This window comes from Grampus griseus (genome assembly GCF_964374135.1).
Source record: "Grampus griseus genome assembly, chromosome: 15".
Taxonomy (NCBI): Eukaryota; Metazoa; Chordata; class Mammalia; order Artiodactyla; family Delphinidae; genus Grampus; species Grampus griseus.
The window spans coordinates 12732111-12748399 of NC_139009.1; the positions used below are offsets into that span (position 1 = coordinate 12732111).

General features: G+C 38.0%; 1 protein-coding gene across 2 annotated transcripts in view; it reads right to left on the reverse strand.

Annotated features, from left to right (window-relative positions):
• The window catches only part of SMC6 (structural maintenance of chromosomes 6), a 71520-nt gene that overhangs the window by 42527 nt on the left and 12704 nt on the right, over positions 1–16289 (reverse strand). For both annotated transcript variants that reach the window (XM_082672351.1, XM_082672350.1), the window contains exons 4-10: positions 14999–15104; positions 9598–9734; positions 8888–8949; positions 5711–5791; positions 4358–4459; positions 831–950; positions 630–728 (exon numbers count right to left, since the gene is read on the reverse strand). In XM_082672351.1, the coding sequence (XP_082528477.1) occupies positions 630–728; positions 831–950; positions 4358–4459; positions 5711–5791; positions 8888–8949; positions 9598–9734; positions 14999–15104 (707 nt within the window). The remainder of the gene's footprint in view (positions 1–629; positions 729–830; positions 951–4357; positions 4460–5710; positions 5792–8887; positions 8950–9597; positions 9735–14998; positions 15105–16289) is intronic.

Genomic DNA, 16289 nt, shown 5'->3' on the forward strand with positions numbered 1-16289 from the left:
AAGGTGAGAGAGGTGGGTGGGGTTGAATTTCCATTTACTACCTGAAGAGGGAATATAAGAAATTCAGCCCAGAGATCACTAAGTAAATGTACTGTCTTCACCATTTCTGTTACTTTTACACATTCATCTATTACCTTTCACGGATTAATGTTATAACCCTTAAAAGGAAAAAGACTGGCCTGCTTATCTTAGGGGTAGACAGGAAGAAGTAAGGTGGGAAAGATTACACCCTGTACTACAACTAAGCCTGGGAGTCAGAAGCTCGTAAGCTAAGGAGAACAAAATACTAAGATGTAAGTCAGTCACACTGAGTACACTGGGGCTCCTATAAAGAAAGAAAAGGCTAGGAGATCTACTTCCAGCACGACGGCAGAGAAATTCCACAGTGGTGGCTGTACAACCCTGTGAATATACAAAAGAAACAATGAACTGTAAATTTTAAATGGGTGGATTGTATGGTATATGAATCATATCTCAATAAAGCTGTTAACAAGAGAATGGCAAGGTAAATACAAAGAGCAGGGCTGCTCTGTGCTACAAAGGTCCATGTGGAAACCCTCAACAGAAAATTGCTCCCTTTACTTACCCCTCAACCAACTTCTACCTCTGTATAAAAAAAATATAATTACCTGCTGTTCTTCCGTTTTCCTCTCAAGTCTAGCAGCACGATCTTCTCCAATTTTGATGTTGTCTCTGATAGCATTCAGTTGTTTTTCAATTTCATTGACCTAAAAAGAAATTATATAGCAAGTCACATATAAGACTAACCACAACCAAGTATATTCTGTATATTACAAATATGTGTGAATAGGTAATTAAGTGAAAATTACCACTGCCCAAGCCATTTCATGTTTCAAGTATTCCAGATTGGTCTTCATTGTACTTAAGCCAGCAATACTCTGAAAACGTTCTTCTTTCTCCAAACACTGGCGCTTTAGTTCAGTAAGTCGCTTAAAAAAAGAAAAAAGAATATATTTCTTAACAACATTGAAGAAACAAGACTTTCCGCAAATGTATTTCTTTTGAATACTGCCTAAACAAATACTGAAAAAGATGTGCTAGGAAATGACTTCTTTAATTAAAACAAAAATAGAAAATATTTTTGGTTCTTTGGTATACTTTTATTAAGTACAATCACTTTGTTAATTTCTGCACTATAAAAATGACCAGATACTCTTCAAATGAAGAAGAGCAAAGGAATAAAAGTTTCAAGACCACACAAGTATAGACAAAACTCAAGTTTCTATCAATTCCCTACCTGATAGACAGACTGGACTGTTCTCCTGGGTGAAGTATACCCAGGATCCATTCCAATGATAATGGAAGGCTCAAAAGGAATTTATTTCTAAAAATCAAATGTTACATTTTTTTCTTATCCAAGTTTTCTCTTAATAATTAATCAATAAAGCAAAAACCAACTCTAGTGACGTATGAACAGCTTCCAAAGCTGCACACCTGGGTTGACAGCCTCTCCTCTTCATTCATGGTTTCCATGTTCAACTAGGGTCTTCACTATGGATCTTAGTGTGTTTCCCTATCCAAGTCACTTTCCCATTCTTCAGGATTATTTCAATCCATCATCACTCTCTTCAAACCTCATATAACTGCCACCCTAATCCCTTACTCATTCTCCCTGATGCCTATTTCACAGAATTCAGAAGCTATCAGAAAGAAACCGTCTCCAGTGTTCAACAACCTTATATATAAACCTAAAGCAGTCTTTTCCTCCTGCTAAAACGGAAGAGGTGGCTTCATTATACTTAAGTCCAGTGCCTATCTCTTACTTACATCCTACTCACCCCCCTTCTGCCTTCTCAAGAGGTCTAAATTAGTTGATTTTTCATCCCATCTTTTTCATCTTTTTTCCACTTAATCCTCCTCACTGACTCCTTTCCATGATCACATTTAAAACTTTACTTACTTATCTTTCCAATTTACAAACAAAACCACCAATATCCACCCCTGGATACCACCTCTTCCTCTAAAAGCCGTCTTCCCTTTCCACCCAAGTTTCACGAAAATTATCTCTAGCTCTTCAATTCTCTCTCTGGTTTTCAGCCCCACAAATCTGGCTTCTGTTTTCACCACCACCCTACATGTCCACAGAGCACTGGCCCAAACCATTTCAAAGCTCTTCTCTACACTACCACTGCCACTACCCTAACTTACATCATCATCATCTGTTTGAACAACGGTAATACCTTCCTTACTGATCTCTCTGTTTCCTTCCTTACAGCAGTTCACTCTCTTCTGCAGCAGAGTGATCTACTAAAAATATACATTTAATCAAGCCATCCACTTCCATGTGTTGTACTGCCCTTAAGTTCTACAAAGTCTTCCACAATCTGGCCTCTTAACTCTCATGCTTGTGTTCTCTACTTTAGACAATGTAGAATTCTTTCAGCTGTTTAAAACCACCACATGCTCTCTTGCCCAAGACTCCATCCATGCTTATTTCTTGGAACACACTTCCTCACTCTCACCATCCTTTGCCTGGTATTATTCACCCTTCAGTTCTTACCTTAGACATTACTTACTTAACGGCTATACCTCTCCCACTGCCCCTGCCTTGTCCCTAACCCCTGTTGCCAGTATCCTATTAAGTGCTTTTGCACAAACTAACTTTGAACTCCTTTAGTAGTGCTCACCATAGTCAATTATCTACCATCTGCTTTCTGCTGAATAGTTAGGTGTACGACCCCAAGAATCCTGGTATGTATTTGCCATTATATGGTCATGACCAAAGCCCAATGCTAGCAGGCACATGGTAGGAACTTAATATTTGATGGCTGAATGACTTCCAGTTTCTAATCTTCACATTCTATTTCTTTTTTTTTGACTTTTTCATTTGTATCTCCCACTGTATCCTTTTTTGTTGGCTTGGGGTTTTTTGGTTTGTTTTTTAAATTTTTATTGAAGTATTGTTGATTTACAATGTTGTGTTAGGTCACATTCTACTTCTTAAAGATTAAACTATTCAAATCCAGAGCTTATTTTGAGAATGTAGTGCATTTAATTAATTAGGAAGAAATTTCATATTAAGTGCATATTATGCATAAGCAACTCTGATACATGATATAGGGATGTGCTTCTTAAACTTCACAAAGTATCTTCAATCGCTTATGACAAAGTATACCATGAAGAAAGTGGGTATTTAAACACCAAGCTGTCTGAAGCAAACAAATTTCTTCAAAGTCCTGATTTATTGTTTTTAAAATAATAGATGTTAATATATACTATGTACATTTGCTTGAATATACAATATTTCCTTTCCCCAATAATAACACTGACATTCCAATAACACTGATACTCCATTATCAATTCTGTGGTTTATAGTACATCCTTGCACACTATCACATACCCCAGGTTTGAAGAAATAATGTGGGGAATAAAAATAAATATACTCATCTTTGCTTTTTCAGTTTTCACTTAATGAACCATGTAACTATAAACCCAGTTTTAAATATGTATGCCTCAAAAACTTGAAGTAAAAAGGTCAGTGTAACATCTAATAAAGTTGACTTGGGTCAATCATTAATACAATTCTATCTCAAAAGAACATGCTAAAAAGTTGCTGAAAGCAACTGACTGTATAAAACTGATTAAGGGACAAAAGAAAAAGATACAGAATCATACAAAAATTGGTGGGACTTAATGTACTGGATGAACAGCTGAAACATAAAGCCTTATAACTCTGAGATCTCTGATTATCAAACAAAGGTTTGCTCTTCAAGAATCAGAAGAAGAAAGTACAAGAACAAACTACAGCAGATGTAAAAACAAACCTAAGTAAGAAAGTCACATTGGCTCGAGTGATTTCAAATTCAAGCACATTCGCATGGCTGCCAAGCTGGTGAACACTGATGGGACAGCTGCTACCAAGCTATCAGTGCTTAAAGAATGCTAACATTCTACCAGTGTAATGAAAGAGTTATCTATTGTATATAATGATAAATGCATATTATGTTTAATACCAACTTGAGGCTTGTGCTTATTTTCCCATCAAAAGAAATATAGTTTTTAAACTACTTCCGAGTGGGAATCAGTGATATCTTATTGTGGAACTAAGGGATAAGTATGTTAGATACTACCCTGTCCTCTACTTTATAGCCTCATAGAAGAATTAAGACATGGACATACCCATTATTATAAAACAAAAAAGTAAAGGCTAATAAATACCCTGAATGTACAAAATCACACTTGTTATGGTTGATAGAGTACTATAAAAATGTTACTAGTTTTATATAGATATACATATATAGATATGTAGGTATGTAATTTTACAATACCATTTACCTGATAAGTACTATAGGAATTTGACTGATCTCTAAAATAACTGCATTAAGTGTTTACAAACCTCTTCTCCTTGATTTATCTGCTCCTTTGTTCTTTCTTTGGTTTCCATGATGTATGAATAATCCTCCTTCATTTGTTCCAGTTGGGTTGCTTTCATAAAGAACTATATCAACAACAAGAAAAACACAATTAGGAGTTGGTAAACTTCCACGGGACTATGAAAAAAAGAAGAATTTGTTCTCTAAAAACTTTTAGACCAATTATGTAAAAAGACATTAAAAACATACTTAAGCAAGTAAATAAATACATTGGGTCTCCGTTGCTGCACGCGGACTTTCTCTAATTGTGGAGAGCAGGAGCTACTCTTCATTGCAGTGTGCAGGTTTCTCATTATGATGGCTTCTCTTGTTGCAGAGCACGGGCTCTAGGCACACGGACTTCAGTGGTTCTGGCATGCGGGCTCAGTAGTTGTGGTGCGCAGGCTTAGTTGCTCCGCGCCACGTGGGATCTTCCTGGACCAGGGCTCGAACCCATATCCCCTGCATTGGCAGGTGGATTCTTAACCACTGTGCCACCAGGGATGTCCCAGTATCCTTGATCTTAATGCATCATAATTTTTTAGCATAGGGAATACCAAAACCCATTCAAAAGTCACACTGTAAGCTGTAGTAGTAGTCATATATTTTGTTGGCTTTTTTAAAAGTTTTAAATAGGGGCTTCCCTGCTGGCGCAGTGGTTAAGAATACGCCTGCCAATGCAGGGAACACGGGTTCGAGCCCTGGTCCGGGAAGATCCCACATGCCGCGGAGCAACTACGCCCGCACGCCACAAGTACTGAGCCTGTGCTCTAGAGCCCGCGAGCCACAACTACTGAGCCCGCGTGCCAGAAATACTGAAGCTCACGCACCTAGAGCCCGTGCTCTGCAACAAGAGAAGCCACCGCAATGAGAAGCCCACGCACCACAACAAAGAGTAGCCCCTCACTCACCACAACTAAAAGAGTAACCCCTCACTAGCTGCAACTAGAGAAAGCCCGCGTGCAGCAACAAAGACCCAACGCAGCCAAAAATAAATATATAAATTAATTTTTTAAAAAGATTAAAATAATCTAACGTTTAAAAGTGATTATGTATGTTTGGGCAATCATTCCCTTGTATTTCCATAAAGATAAATTTTGGAATTCATTCTCTTTCAGAATTAAAAGCAAAGAAGTTAAAGCAAGGTTTTACCAAGAAAATTATACTTACATCTTACTTAACAAGTTCCTAAATTAGTCCTACAATATTACTCTAAATAGTGACTTAAAAAAATCCTCGATATTTACTATGTGACCAAGATTAATGTTCAGTATAGATGCCTAATCTATAAATGTATTCTTTTTGGTTAGGTTTATGTTTACTTTGGTGCATCTTACTTTGTATTTGTCTCCCTCATTTTTAGACTGCAAGAACTGCTTGCTCATCTCTTGCGTTAAGACAGAAACTGGATTATCTACCTGAAACAAACAAACAAAGAAATGATTATCTTTAAATATTTCATTTTAATTCCTTAAGAGAAATGAACTAAAATATCCATTACAAGTGACCTGAGAGAAAATATTTCAAAATTTCATTATATTAAAATAAATATCAGTACTACAGCCAAAATTAAATATTCTGCCATTACATGAGGGCACAAGCACAAGAACTTTCTAAAGAAGTGTGTTTTTTTAGCACGTTTTCATTCCTTTCACTGGTTTTGTAGAGTACCACTCCTATGCTACTGGTTAATCATCAGACCACAGAGCTGGAAGAGCTCTAGCATGAGAGTCAGCTGACTTGGGTTCTTAGTTGGCTCTGTCTGAACCTCCTATGTAGCCGCAGGCAAGTTAGTTATTTCCTCCAACTAAACACAAGAAGTCCAACTCAGTCACTTCTAATCAGAACTATAATGACGAGTATTGTTTATTTTTTGTACAGCAGTTCTTCAGAGTTCCTATATCCTGTCATTTCTTCATGAGGATACCGTAAAACAAATGGAAACACTGGGATCATTTCTATCTTTTGAAGGAGAAGTCATTTTAAATAAGCCATTACTTGAATTAAACTACCTCTGGCTAACAAATTAAAGTACAGTTAAAATAACAATATAATAACAGTTCAAAGTGGAGTTGAAAAAAAAATTTTTTTTAATTCAACTTGTTTCAAAAAGATTCAAGTTCATTTCTCATTTATATCTTTGGTGTTAATAACAAAGTAATTTATATGTTAGAAAATAATCTTGTTTACAAGGTATAGAACAGGAAGGACCACTATAAAGGAAAAAGTGCTTAACTCCTTCATTTACCATCTGTACAATACTGATTGTACTTTATTTAGTATACCACTGGTGAAAACCTTTCTGTTAAGCAGGATTTTGGGTCTTATCTTCTAAGATGATAAAAAACATTTATGCAGTTATAAAGACACCTCTACATATCACCTTTTTCTCAGACCAGAAGCTGATTGCCACGTATTTTTTTTAACAAGGTCTGTGTGGTATCTTAATTGCACACAGTATCTGACTTCTTAAAACTAAGACCTAATGCACTAGCTTTAATGACAGACATTTTATCACCAGCTGTGGATTAACAGCTTCACCAAAGTTCATATTCTTTTTTCTACAGCCTCTGAAATGGGGCTCCTCGTTTCTATACTACTCCAGAGATTATTTAAAAATCTGGCATCTTTACCCATCAAGACCCTGGAGTAAGCAAAAGGCAAGCACACACAAGTAAACTTCAGAGAAAAAGTAAGAAGAGGCACAGGGGACAAATATAATCAGGTACTTAAAGACATTAAACACTCTCCTTCCTCCTGGTAATTCTAGGCCAGCACTGTCCAATGGAAATGTAATGCAAACCACACATATAATTAAGTTTTCTAGTAGCTACATTAAAAAGATAGAAAGAGACAGGTGAAATTAATTTTAGTATTATATTTTTAATCTAATATATCTAAAATATTATCACTTTAACATGTAATTAGTATGAAAACTGAGTTACTCCTTTGCATTAAGTCTTCAACCTCCAGGGTGCACTTCATACTAGAGCACACCTCCATCTGGACTACCCACATTCTGAGGGCTCAATACCCATCATACGTGGTTAGTGGTTACTCAGTAAGTGTAGCTCTAGACCTTTCATATTTTGATCAATGAACTTGAACCTTTAGTTAACTGAATTGTACAAGAAGAGGACTAATGGAGTTATGATAACAATCTTCAAATATTTCAAAAGAAAAGAAACATATTTTATATTCCCCAAGGAAGTGGGAGCTTAGAGAAACTGACTTTATTCAACTTTTCCCATTAACAACAACTTTCTAATAAACACAGCCACCTACAGACAGAATCAGCAGCCTCAGGCAGACGTCATTTCCCCACTACTACCCACTCAAGTACCCGCTGAAGGAACATCTGGTGGAGACTGCGCACAGGGTAAGCATGCAGTGTGATACTACACTGGATGCCCTTCGAGACTTTCCCAACACCTGTGAATCCATACACTGTAACTTTTGGTTTTCCTGATTTTGCTTAACAAATTGACCTGTGTTCTAGTCTCAAATTTATTTGCTGTATCTGCTTTTCTCCAGATTTTACTAATTATTTTTCTGAACCTGTGCTGCCCAATATGCAAGCTACTAGCCACATGCAGCGCTTGACACTTACGTAAAATACAATAAAACATTCGATTTCTCAGTCACACATTGCAGGTGCTCAAGTGGCTAGTGGCCACCCCATCGGACACCATAAGACAGAATATTTGTACCATTACAGGAAGTTTTTCTGGACAACCTGTTCTAAACCAAACTGGGAAAGAGACCCATACTCATAATTATTCTTTTTCCTTGGTGACTACTCTTGGTGTTCTTAATCCTGGAATAAGGCAGGGTGATACAATGGGTAGAGCATTAGAATGGAACAGGGATGTCTGGATCCCAAGGCAGGCTCAACCAGTACCCACACCTAGACAACTGTAAGTGCAAGTTTACTTTTGCTGGCTCCCAGTTTCTCACCTACAAAATAAAGGGTCCAGATTAGATGACCTCCAAAGACGACTCCAGTGCTAATGTTATAGGACTATATGAGCCCCATTTCCAATTATTCAGTCAAAGTATCTTAGCAGAATGGAATCAAGTCTTGTCTCCTATAGGTATGATGAAATAACTCCAAAATACATAAAGAAATGCTTTCTTTATATGGCTAGAATAAACTTCCTTTCTACAAAAATTTAGCAACTGAGTTTAGGAAACTATGATGCTATTCTGACTTGGACAGCAGAAAGCAAAGAAACTTTATAACATAAATTTGATTAACATAACTTTTGGCACATACTAGTATAGACAAGATATTCTTGTGTGTTCTGTCAAATTAAAGATGTTATATTATATATTGAAAGTTCCTGTTGAATTAGGAAGCCTTAAGGAACTTCACTAACCATAGTTAAATATATTTGTCCTGTGGTCAATTTACTTATATGAGGCCATTTAAATTCTTTCCACACCACAAATGAAACCGCATAAAAAAGTAACCAGTTGTATTTATTAATCTGAAACACAAATTTAGCAATTACCTGTATGTTAAAATGATCAAGAATTCCAATCAGTTCTTCTTTCCTAGTGGAAACCAAGGCGCCTAGTTATGAGAAACACAAAATGACCAGACTGTTTCTAGGGCAATAATACGTTTTTAAAAATGAGCAATTATTTATAAACATAAATGTTAACTAGTTTTCCTGATGTCATCAAGAAAGGTACCACTGCACATACACACATCTGAATGAACTGGGGTGACACACTTGTTATGACACAAGTACGCAGGAGGCAGAAGCACACAAATGCAGTGGCAGGTACTTCTCTTCTTCCTATAGCTAAACATTTCCTTTTCCTTCTCATCTGTCTCTTTAGTAACTCTCCACACCCACCTCCTCTTCTGTTATGTCTTTTTCTACTTTTGGCTAACTTTCTCCTTCCACATGTGACAGAAACTATGGGGGTGAAAAGAAGTCTACAAGTGAGATCAAAATGACTTATCACAGCCTGCTTCAAACAGACCCAAATTCTGCTAATCATGCTTTTGCTGTAGAATGCCCTGTGGTAAAACAACTATGTGCGGATATATACGTGTGTGTACACATACATGCAACCAACCAATGCTCTTGCAAGAAAGCAGTTTCAAGAGATGAGAAGTGTCCTCTCAATGATACCAGCACAATCACTTAACTCTTTTTAACTGGATGTTTACTAATACTTTATATGAAATAAAGAGAAATTCATAGCAAACCTGTTTCACTTTTCAGTTTATAAGATCGACTTCCATCCATGCTGATGTGCTGTTGCACAATTATAGAGTCACCGTACACACTGGCTCTATAGGCATCATCCCCTCTGTTCCTTAATGTTATTGAGATATCTGCTGAGCTAAAGCAATAAGGTTAAGCTAAGTCACATGAAGGTACAGGGCAATTATAACACTAGGTTACCATAATTTTAAAAACCTCCAAGAAATTTGGCTAATTCATTTGAAAAGCAGCTTTATACCAGCAGTTGATGGCTGACAGGCTACTACAGAATAATGTTAAAGATACTAAGGAACAAAGTTGAGAAGAAGAGAAACTTTATAAAAAATAATTGACTATTTTATCCATAACAGAAATACATTTGCACAAAATCCATTTAAGTTTTGGTTGTTTCACATCATGTGGATAAGTTACACATTTTCCCAACCGCTATGTATAACCAATATTACACTGCCTGACTATGCTAAATTATATAATAAAGCATCATCCTGACAGCAGGCCTCTAAGAAAGATGCAGTAAGAATTAAAGTGAAGTTATGTATTTTCTAAGAAAATCAGAATCAAGGGAAACAACTTGAATTCTTCTATTACTTGGCAATAAAAAAAATGCTTAAGTATTTGATATCAAGAGATGTAAACTAAATCTCAAAGCTTCTTAAAAATTTTATTGGTATTACAAAATAAACATTTTTAAAGTTTTAAAGACGTCTGAAGCATTTACAGCCATGTATATTTTAACATATTATGGGGGGGGAAGAATTCATCTTTATTTTTCTACTCTAACTTCTGTTCAAATAAGACTTTGTAGAAAAATTTTTTAAAAATTAATGAAGGGCATTAATAAATACATACTTATAATTTCCTTAAACATAAAAGCAGATAATACTTCCTCTGGTTAATATAAATATCTGCCAAAAATGCTAAAGTCCTTTAATGCAAAATTGCTTTAATTGGTAATTAAATGATATATTTAACAGAATAAACTTGTTTTCATCAATTTGGAGTAATCATACCCCAAAATTGTTCCTATTTGCAGGAAATGTAGGTAAAAATACTCAAGATGAATTTCACTGTTAACTTACACTTGGTAGACACCCTGAAGCGTGCTCAGCTCTTGCGCCCCCGTACTTCTGTGCAAGTGCCCTCATAGAAAGATGGCTTAGCAGCCGTTATCAGCCCCCATCCCTCCCTCCACAGATTGGGCTAAATATAGAAAGTGAACGCTAACTGCGCCACATTCCCTTCTTTAAAAATTCAAATTAAGAAAAACTAGTAAAATCCAAGTAAGGGCTGTACTTTAGTGAATAATATTGTACCGGTGTTAACCGTGTAGCTCTGATGAAAAGTGCCTCAGTTGTTTAAGATGACAACATTCAGGGAAACTGGGTACAGGCTGTAAGGAAACTGTACTATCTTTGCGATACTTATGTAAATCTAAAATTATTTCAAAACCACAAGTTTTTAAAACAAACTCGAATCAAGACACATCAAGTGGAAAGGTGGTGATTCCTTGGAGATACAAAGTTCTGAGGCCTCTGGGACTAGAGAAACCAATTTGGGGCATTATATTCTGATGAACAAGTATAAAGCTTGCAGAGATGACAGAGAGAAGCAGAAACACAGAGCAGATAAGCTCTTGGGAAACCACCTGGACAGACTGGCAGAGACACATAATCACAGATACTGGCTGTGAATCAGAGACACAGAGAACTCGAGAGCACTTCCTTCCATGCGCAGCCCCACACACCAAGACAGTAAGACATAAACGCCTGCCCACGAAGACACAGAGTACCAAAGACCTGAAGAATAAGAAAGAGCACACACGCTCCAGAGGCAGTGAGAGGGAAACACATTCACACACCTGCATGCCTGTCACAGGAGAGGGAGGGAGGAGGGCACAGCACAGAAGTGCAGCCGCTGAGGAGCGGCAGGGAGGTGGTGCTGCGGCTCTGCTGCAGCACACACCCGCAGCACACACCCGGCTAAGGAAGGAAGGGAGACAGAGGCCTGGAGACAAAAGACACAAAGAAAGCCAGAGACACAGAAAAGAAAGACCTAGAGACCGAAGATCTTTGGTTCTGAGTCTCTCAGTTCTGGTCACTCATGAGATCCAATTACGCTGCCTCACTGAAGTTTCCAAGATATATATATATCCCTGCATCTTTATGATAAATCTCTTCTTCTAAAGCTACCCTGAATGTTTGCGGGGGGGGTGGTGTTTTTAAACAGAAATACCTAATTAAGACAAACATGCTCCTGAAAAGTTGTAATCAATGAGATTTTTGAAAGCTTTCTGGGCTGATTCTAATGAACAGCCAAGGTTGAAAACTATTAACTAAAGTATATGATAGGGGAAGGGCAGCTGGCCTACAACATGGAGCAAACAATATTTATTGCACTAACTAGTATGATTACCTAGTATTAAGTGAATGCACCTCATGAAAACATTTTAAAATGAAAGTGACATCTCCCTTGATTAGCAAACATCTACTTTGTTATTTCCTTCCCAGCTACTCCTTGCATTTGAAAGCTATCTTTAGTATTGTGAGAGCTTTGGAGGCACTGGTATCCTACTGCTATATGAATTTAGTAAATATAAGAAAGGCAAGTTATTCAAAAAAATTAAAGCTTACGAAAAAAACCCTCCCAACAACTGCTCAAAAAATCTGTACAAGGAGACAGGGCTAACTGAGCTGAGACTAACTGCTGTCTCCCCACCTACTAATGTGACTGCTGCTGAATTGGGGTCAACAGCCATAGAGCCCAGTGTCTGTAAATAAAGAGACCCTTTAGTGAGAAGAGAGACTGTCACCGAGAGTTCCTTCAGAACGACAAGACACACACAAGAGGCGCCACCGTAAGGGTGTGGCTTCTTTCTTAGCTCCGGGAGAACCTATCCGCACAGAGATGGCTGGTAGCATCAGGCACTGATGGGCACGAGGAACAAGGAACAGGGAAAAAGTCATGTACAAATAGGAGGCATCTGTTCCTTCTCTGCGTGGCCAGCTCATCTGCAGTAAGTTCTGTAACCTTGACTAATAAGTCAGGAACGTACAGCAGGAGCTTTTGTCCCCCCATAACCCACTCCCAATGCCACAGCTGATGTCAGAAACAGGCCTGCGGCCAAGAGCCCAGTGCCGCCACGATAGGATTAGGAAGGCCGAGGAGGGAACGGTAAAGGAACCGGTTGAAGAACCTGAACAGCTAGGGGTCTGAGACCTCGGTCACTGGAGAATTCCATCACTGTCCCTGTACCACTCACTGCAAAGCCTCAGTGGATAAGCAGAGGCTGGAGCGCCAAGTAAAGAGCCTCCAGGCACAGTCGTCTGGTTTCTCCTAACCATATTGGCAAGCGTCTCTAATGGAGGAGTTGAAACCCTCTACAAAGGTAGCCCGGAGCCCAGGCGTCACAGATGGAGCGTGTAATGTTTCAGATGTGCGGGAGGGACAGAGTCCTGAGGACCACCTCAAACCTCTGCCAGACGGAAAGACGTTCCTCAGGAAGAACGGGACAGCCTCATAGATTTTAGATGCAGAATAGAACCGAAAAGCTCGATGAGCTGATTCTGTAAAAAAGTGATGACAGAATCAGAGACTATAAAAGAAGAGAAATTTTATAGATACCAAATGTTTTAAATGAGGAAGGGGAGGACAAGAGGAATAGTAATGGGTTTGGAAAAGCTCATTTTAGCTATTTTTTTAGACGAGGTCAGTAAAAAGGAGGCTGAGCTCAGGTTAAAGCTTTTAACTGTTATTAACTCTGTTTAAAATATTTTAATGTTCCTATCTACAGGCAGCTGTGTCCTTCAAAGTTGGTGATTTGTGTAAGCTAGCCTTTATTTTTCTTTCTTTTTTTAATGGTATTCCAAGGACACATCTCAGAAAGAAGTTTCTGCTTTCATCCAGCTACTTCCCATATGGAAAAAACATTTAAAATCTTTAATTGAGACATAAACCCCTTAATGGTGCAAAAAAAAAAATTTCTTCCTGAGGCTTCTATTTGAAAGATCAATGTGTTATCTAGCTAGGAAGACTAGGTAACTATTTGGACAACTAAGAAATGTAGAGTTCAGTATAATGAACTGAAGCAGAGTTGAGACCAGTGCCTTAAAAGTGTTAAAATAACTAATTTTTGACTTCAGCCATAATTTTGTTTGGAGACTGTGGAAGAGAAGACCTTGCTGGACTGGCGCCCAAGTAAGATAAGGAGAGACAGAAAATAAGCTGGAGAATTGTTACTAAACGGTTCTTTTTCAAGGCCATACAGCACAGAAAATGATTTTTTCTGTATCTTTTCTTCCCTCCTCCTGAGTCAACTTGGAACGCTGGCTTAGGGTTAAGATTCCCAAGGTTTCTGAGAGATACATAAAAAACCTGCAATCCTGACTCACATCCCGTCCGCGTTCTATTTTTTAGAAATAAAATGGAAAATGGGGGAAGTTAAGTGGATACAACACTGAGCAGGAGGAAAGTCTGTTACATGAAGGAAAAAAAAAAAAGGTATCACTGTTAATTATCAAAGTTCCAGAAGTTCTGGGCACTGGGCATGTGAAAGAGGAATGAATGGGCAGCGGGAGTGGCCTGACTCTGGGAGCTGGTATGACGGAGCCTGGGACGTGCAGTTGTTAGGAGACACGAGGATCCCTCAGAGGTTTCTGAGGCAGAATTAAAAAGAACAAGGAGATCAGCCTGAAGAGTTTCCTAATGGGCAAAAGGTCACGAGTCTATGATGACGCAAACTGAGCAATTAATATATAGTTACGTGATGGCAAACTATAACAGAAAGAAATACAAATGTAAAGCCACCGAGGGTTGTCATATGACCATTCACCAAGGGTCAAGATGGACCCCAAAGAGACTCGAGACTGTGGTCCTCAAGTCAAGCTCACTGGTGAACCCCTGAGCAAAGGATATAAAGAGACAGGTGGAATACTTTTTTGAAATTCTTAGAGCTGGAGGCAGCAATTCTGTTTAGGGACACCTTGGCTGGTCACTAACTCTGCCTTAGCCCACATCATAGCGATGTGGACTTGCTGAAGCTGGGTTTGGGTCAAGAGCCAGCAAAGTCCAATATTTATAAATATTCCTGTAAACAGAAGTACGCAGATTTATCACTGCTCGTTTTTCCAGAAAGGTAACAGAAACGAGTGTCAGTGGGCAGGCACATGGCACTAACTGACACAAGCATTCTGTCGGGAGAGGTGAACAGGCAACAGTGGGCGATGCTGGCAACAGGGGGCAAGAGAAAGGAATGAAAAGATATGATATCGGTGCTTCAGTTCCGGGAAGCCAATTCATTTCCTACCATGTCTACTGAATTGGGATTCTAAAGAAGCTGCTTCTTATTAAAGAACTGAAAAATACACATAGAAAACAAACACTTACTTCTGTCCGTCTTTCACAAAACCTTTCAAAGAAGATCCTCGGTTAGTAGCAACTGCTTTTCCACCAAGACCAACTATAAGAGCTGTGAGTACTGCACTCTTCCCACCTAAAGAAACAGGTGTTGAAGAAATCACATTCATTAGAGGGAGAAAAGAGAAGTCTGACTCCTACAATTTGATGTAAAAAAATTTCTGAAATAAAGCATTATACTTCAATTATAATTTTTTTCCAGTGCCAAAAACAAACAAAAAGTTGTACATATCATGAAATATTTAGTTGTTGCTATTAGAAAAAAATCAGTACATTTCAGGAATCAAATCTTTGCCACTAATAAGGCAATGGAAAAAATGGTTGATACCTTTCCAACCTAAAACTCTCATTGTGTCATCTTGGCCCATCAGCCTATTAAATGAATTTATCTTTCTAATTACCCATATACATTTAACTCATCTAATTTTTCTTACATCCTAATTTAATTAAAATTTACTTTTTCCATAAATTCTCAGAAGCCAGAAACTATTTTTAACCTTGAATGCAAGCTCCAGAGGGACAGGACTGTTGTTTTTTATTCATTTGCTTTATCTCCAATATTAGCCCATAATAGGCACTCACATATTTACTGAATGAATGAGCTTAAATATGAAAAAATTATCAGTCATATAGACAATGTTTTTACATAATATTTTGACAATTATTATTCCTAATTTGAATATTACTCACTTGCTAGCTCTTTGAAGAGTATACTTCTTTTTACCCTAACAGACATAAAATATCACAAGCTAAAATTCCAAAATCTTTAACAATCATGGTAACCATTTTCTCAACTCCACAATCAACCAAATTAATCAACTCTTATCAGCTCATCATCTTCCACAATATACTCCAAATCAACCAAAGTACACACTGGTTAGCCCAATTCAGTTCCTGGAATGCCTTTCAAGTCCCTATCCTACCTCTCTCCTTTTTCTTCATTTCCAAATTCACTGCCTCCACCACTTGCGAAGTTATATTAATAACTTCGCTGTTTCAGGAGTGAAGATCTAACCGCAGAACCAACCCACCAGTCTGTCTTTACTTCTTGTCCTGTTTGACCTCCCTGTAGCTCTGGTTCCTTTGTCTATCCCCTCCTTCTGAAAATACTTTCCTCTTGACCGAATAGAGTAGGGAAAACAAAGAACAACAACTAAACAGACTGTGCAGCTACCTGTACTAGTTTCATGTTCTAGCACGGCCACCAGCTGTGGACCCTGGCAAGCTCCTCTCCCTCTGTACTGGCTCAGTCAAGCAGCCA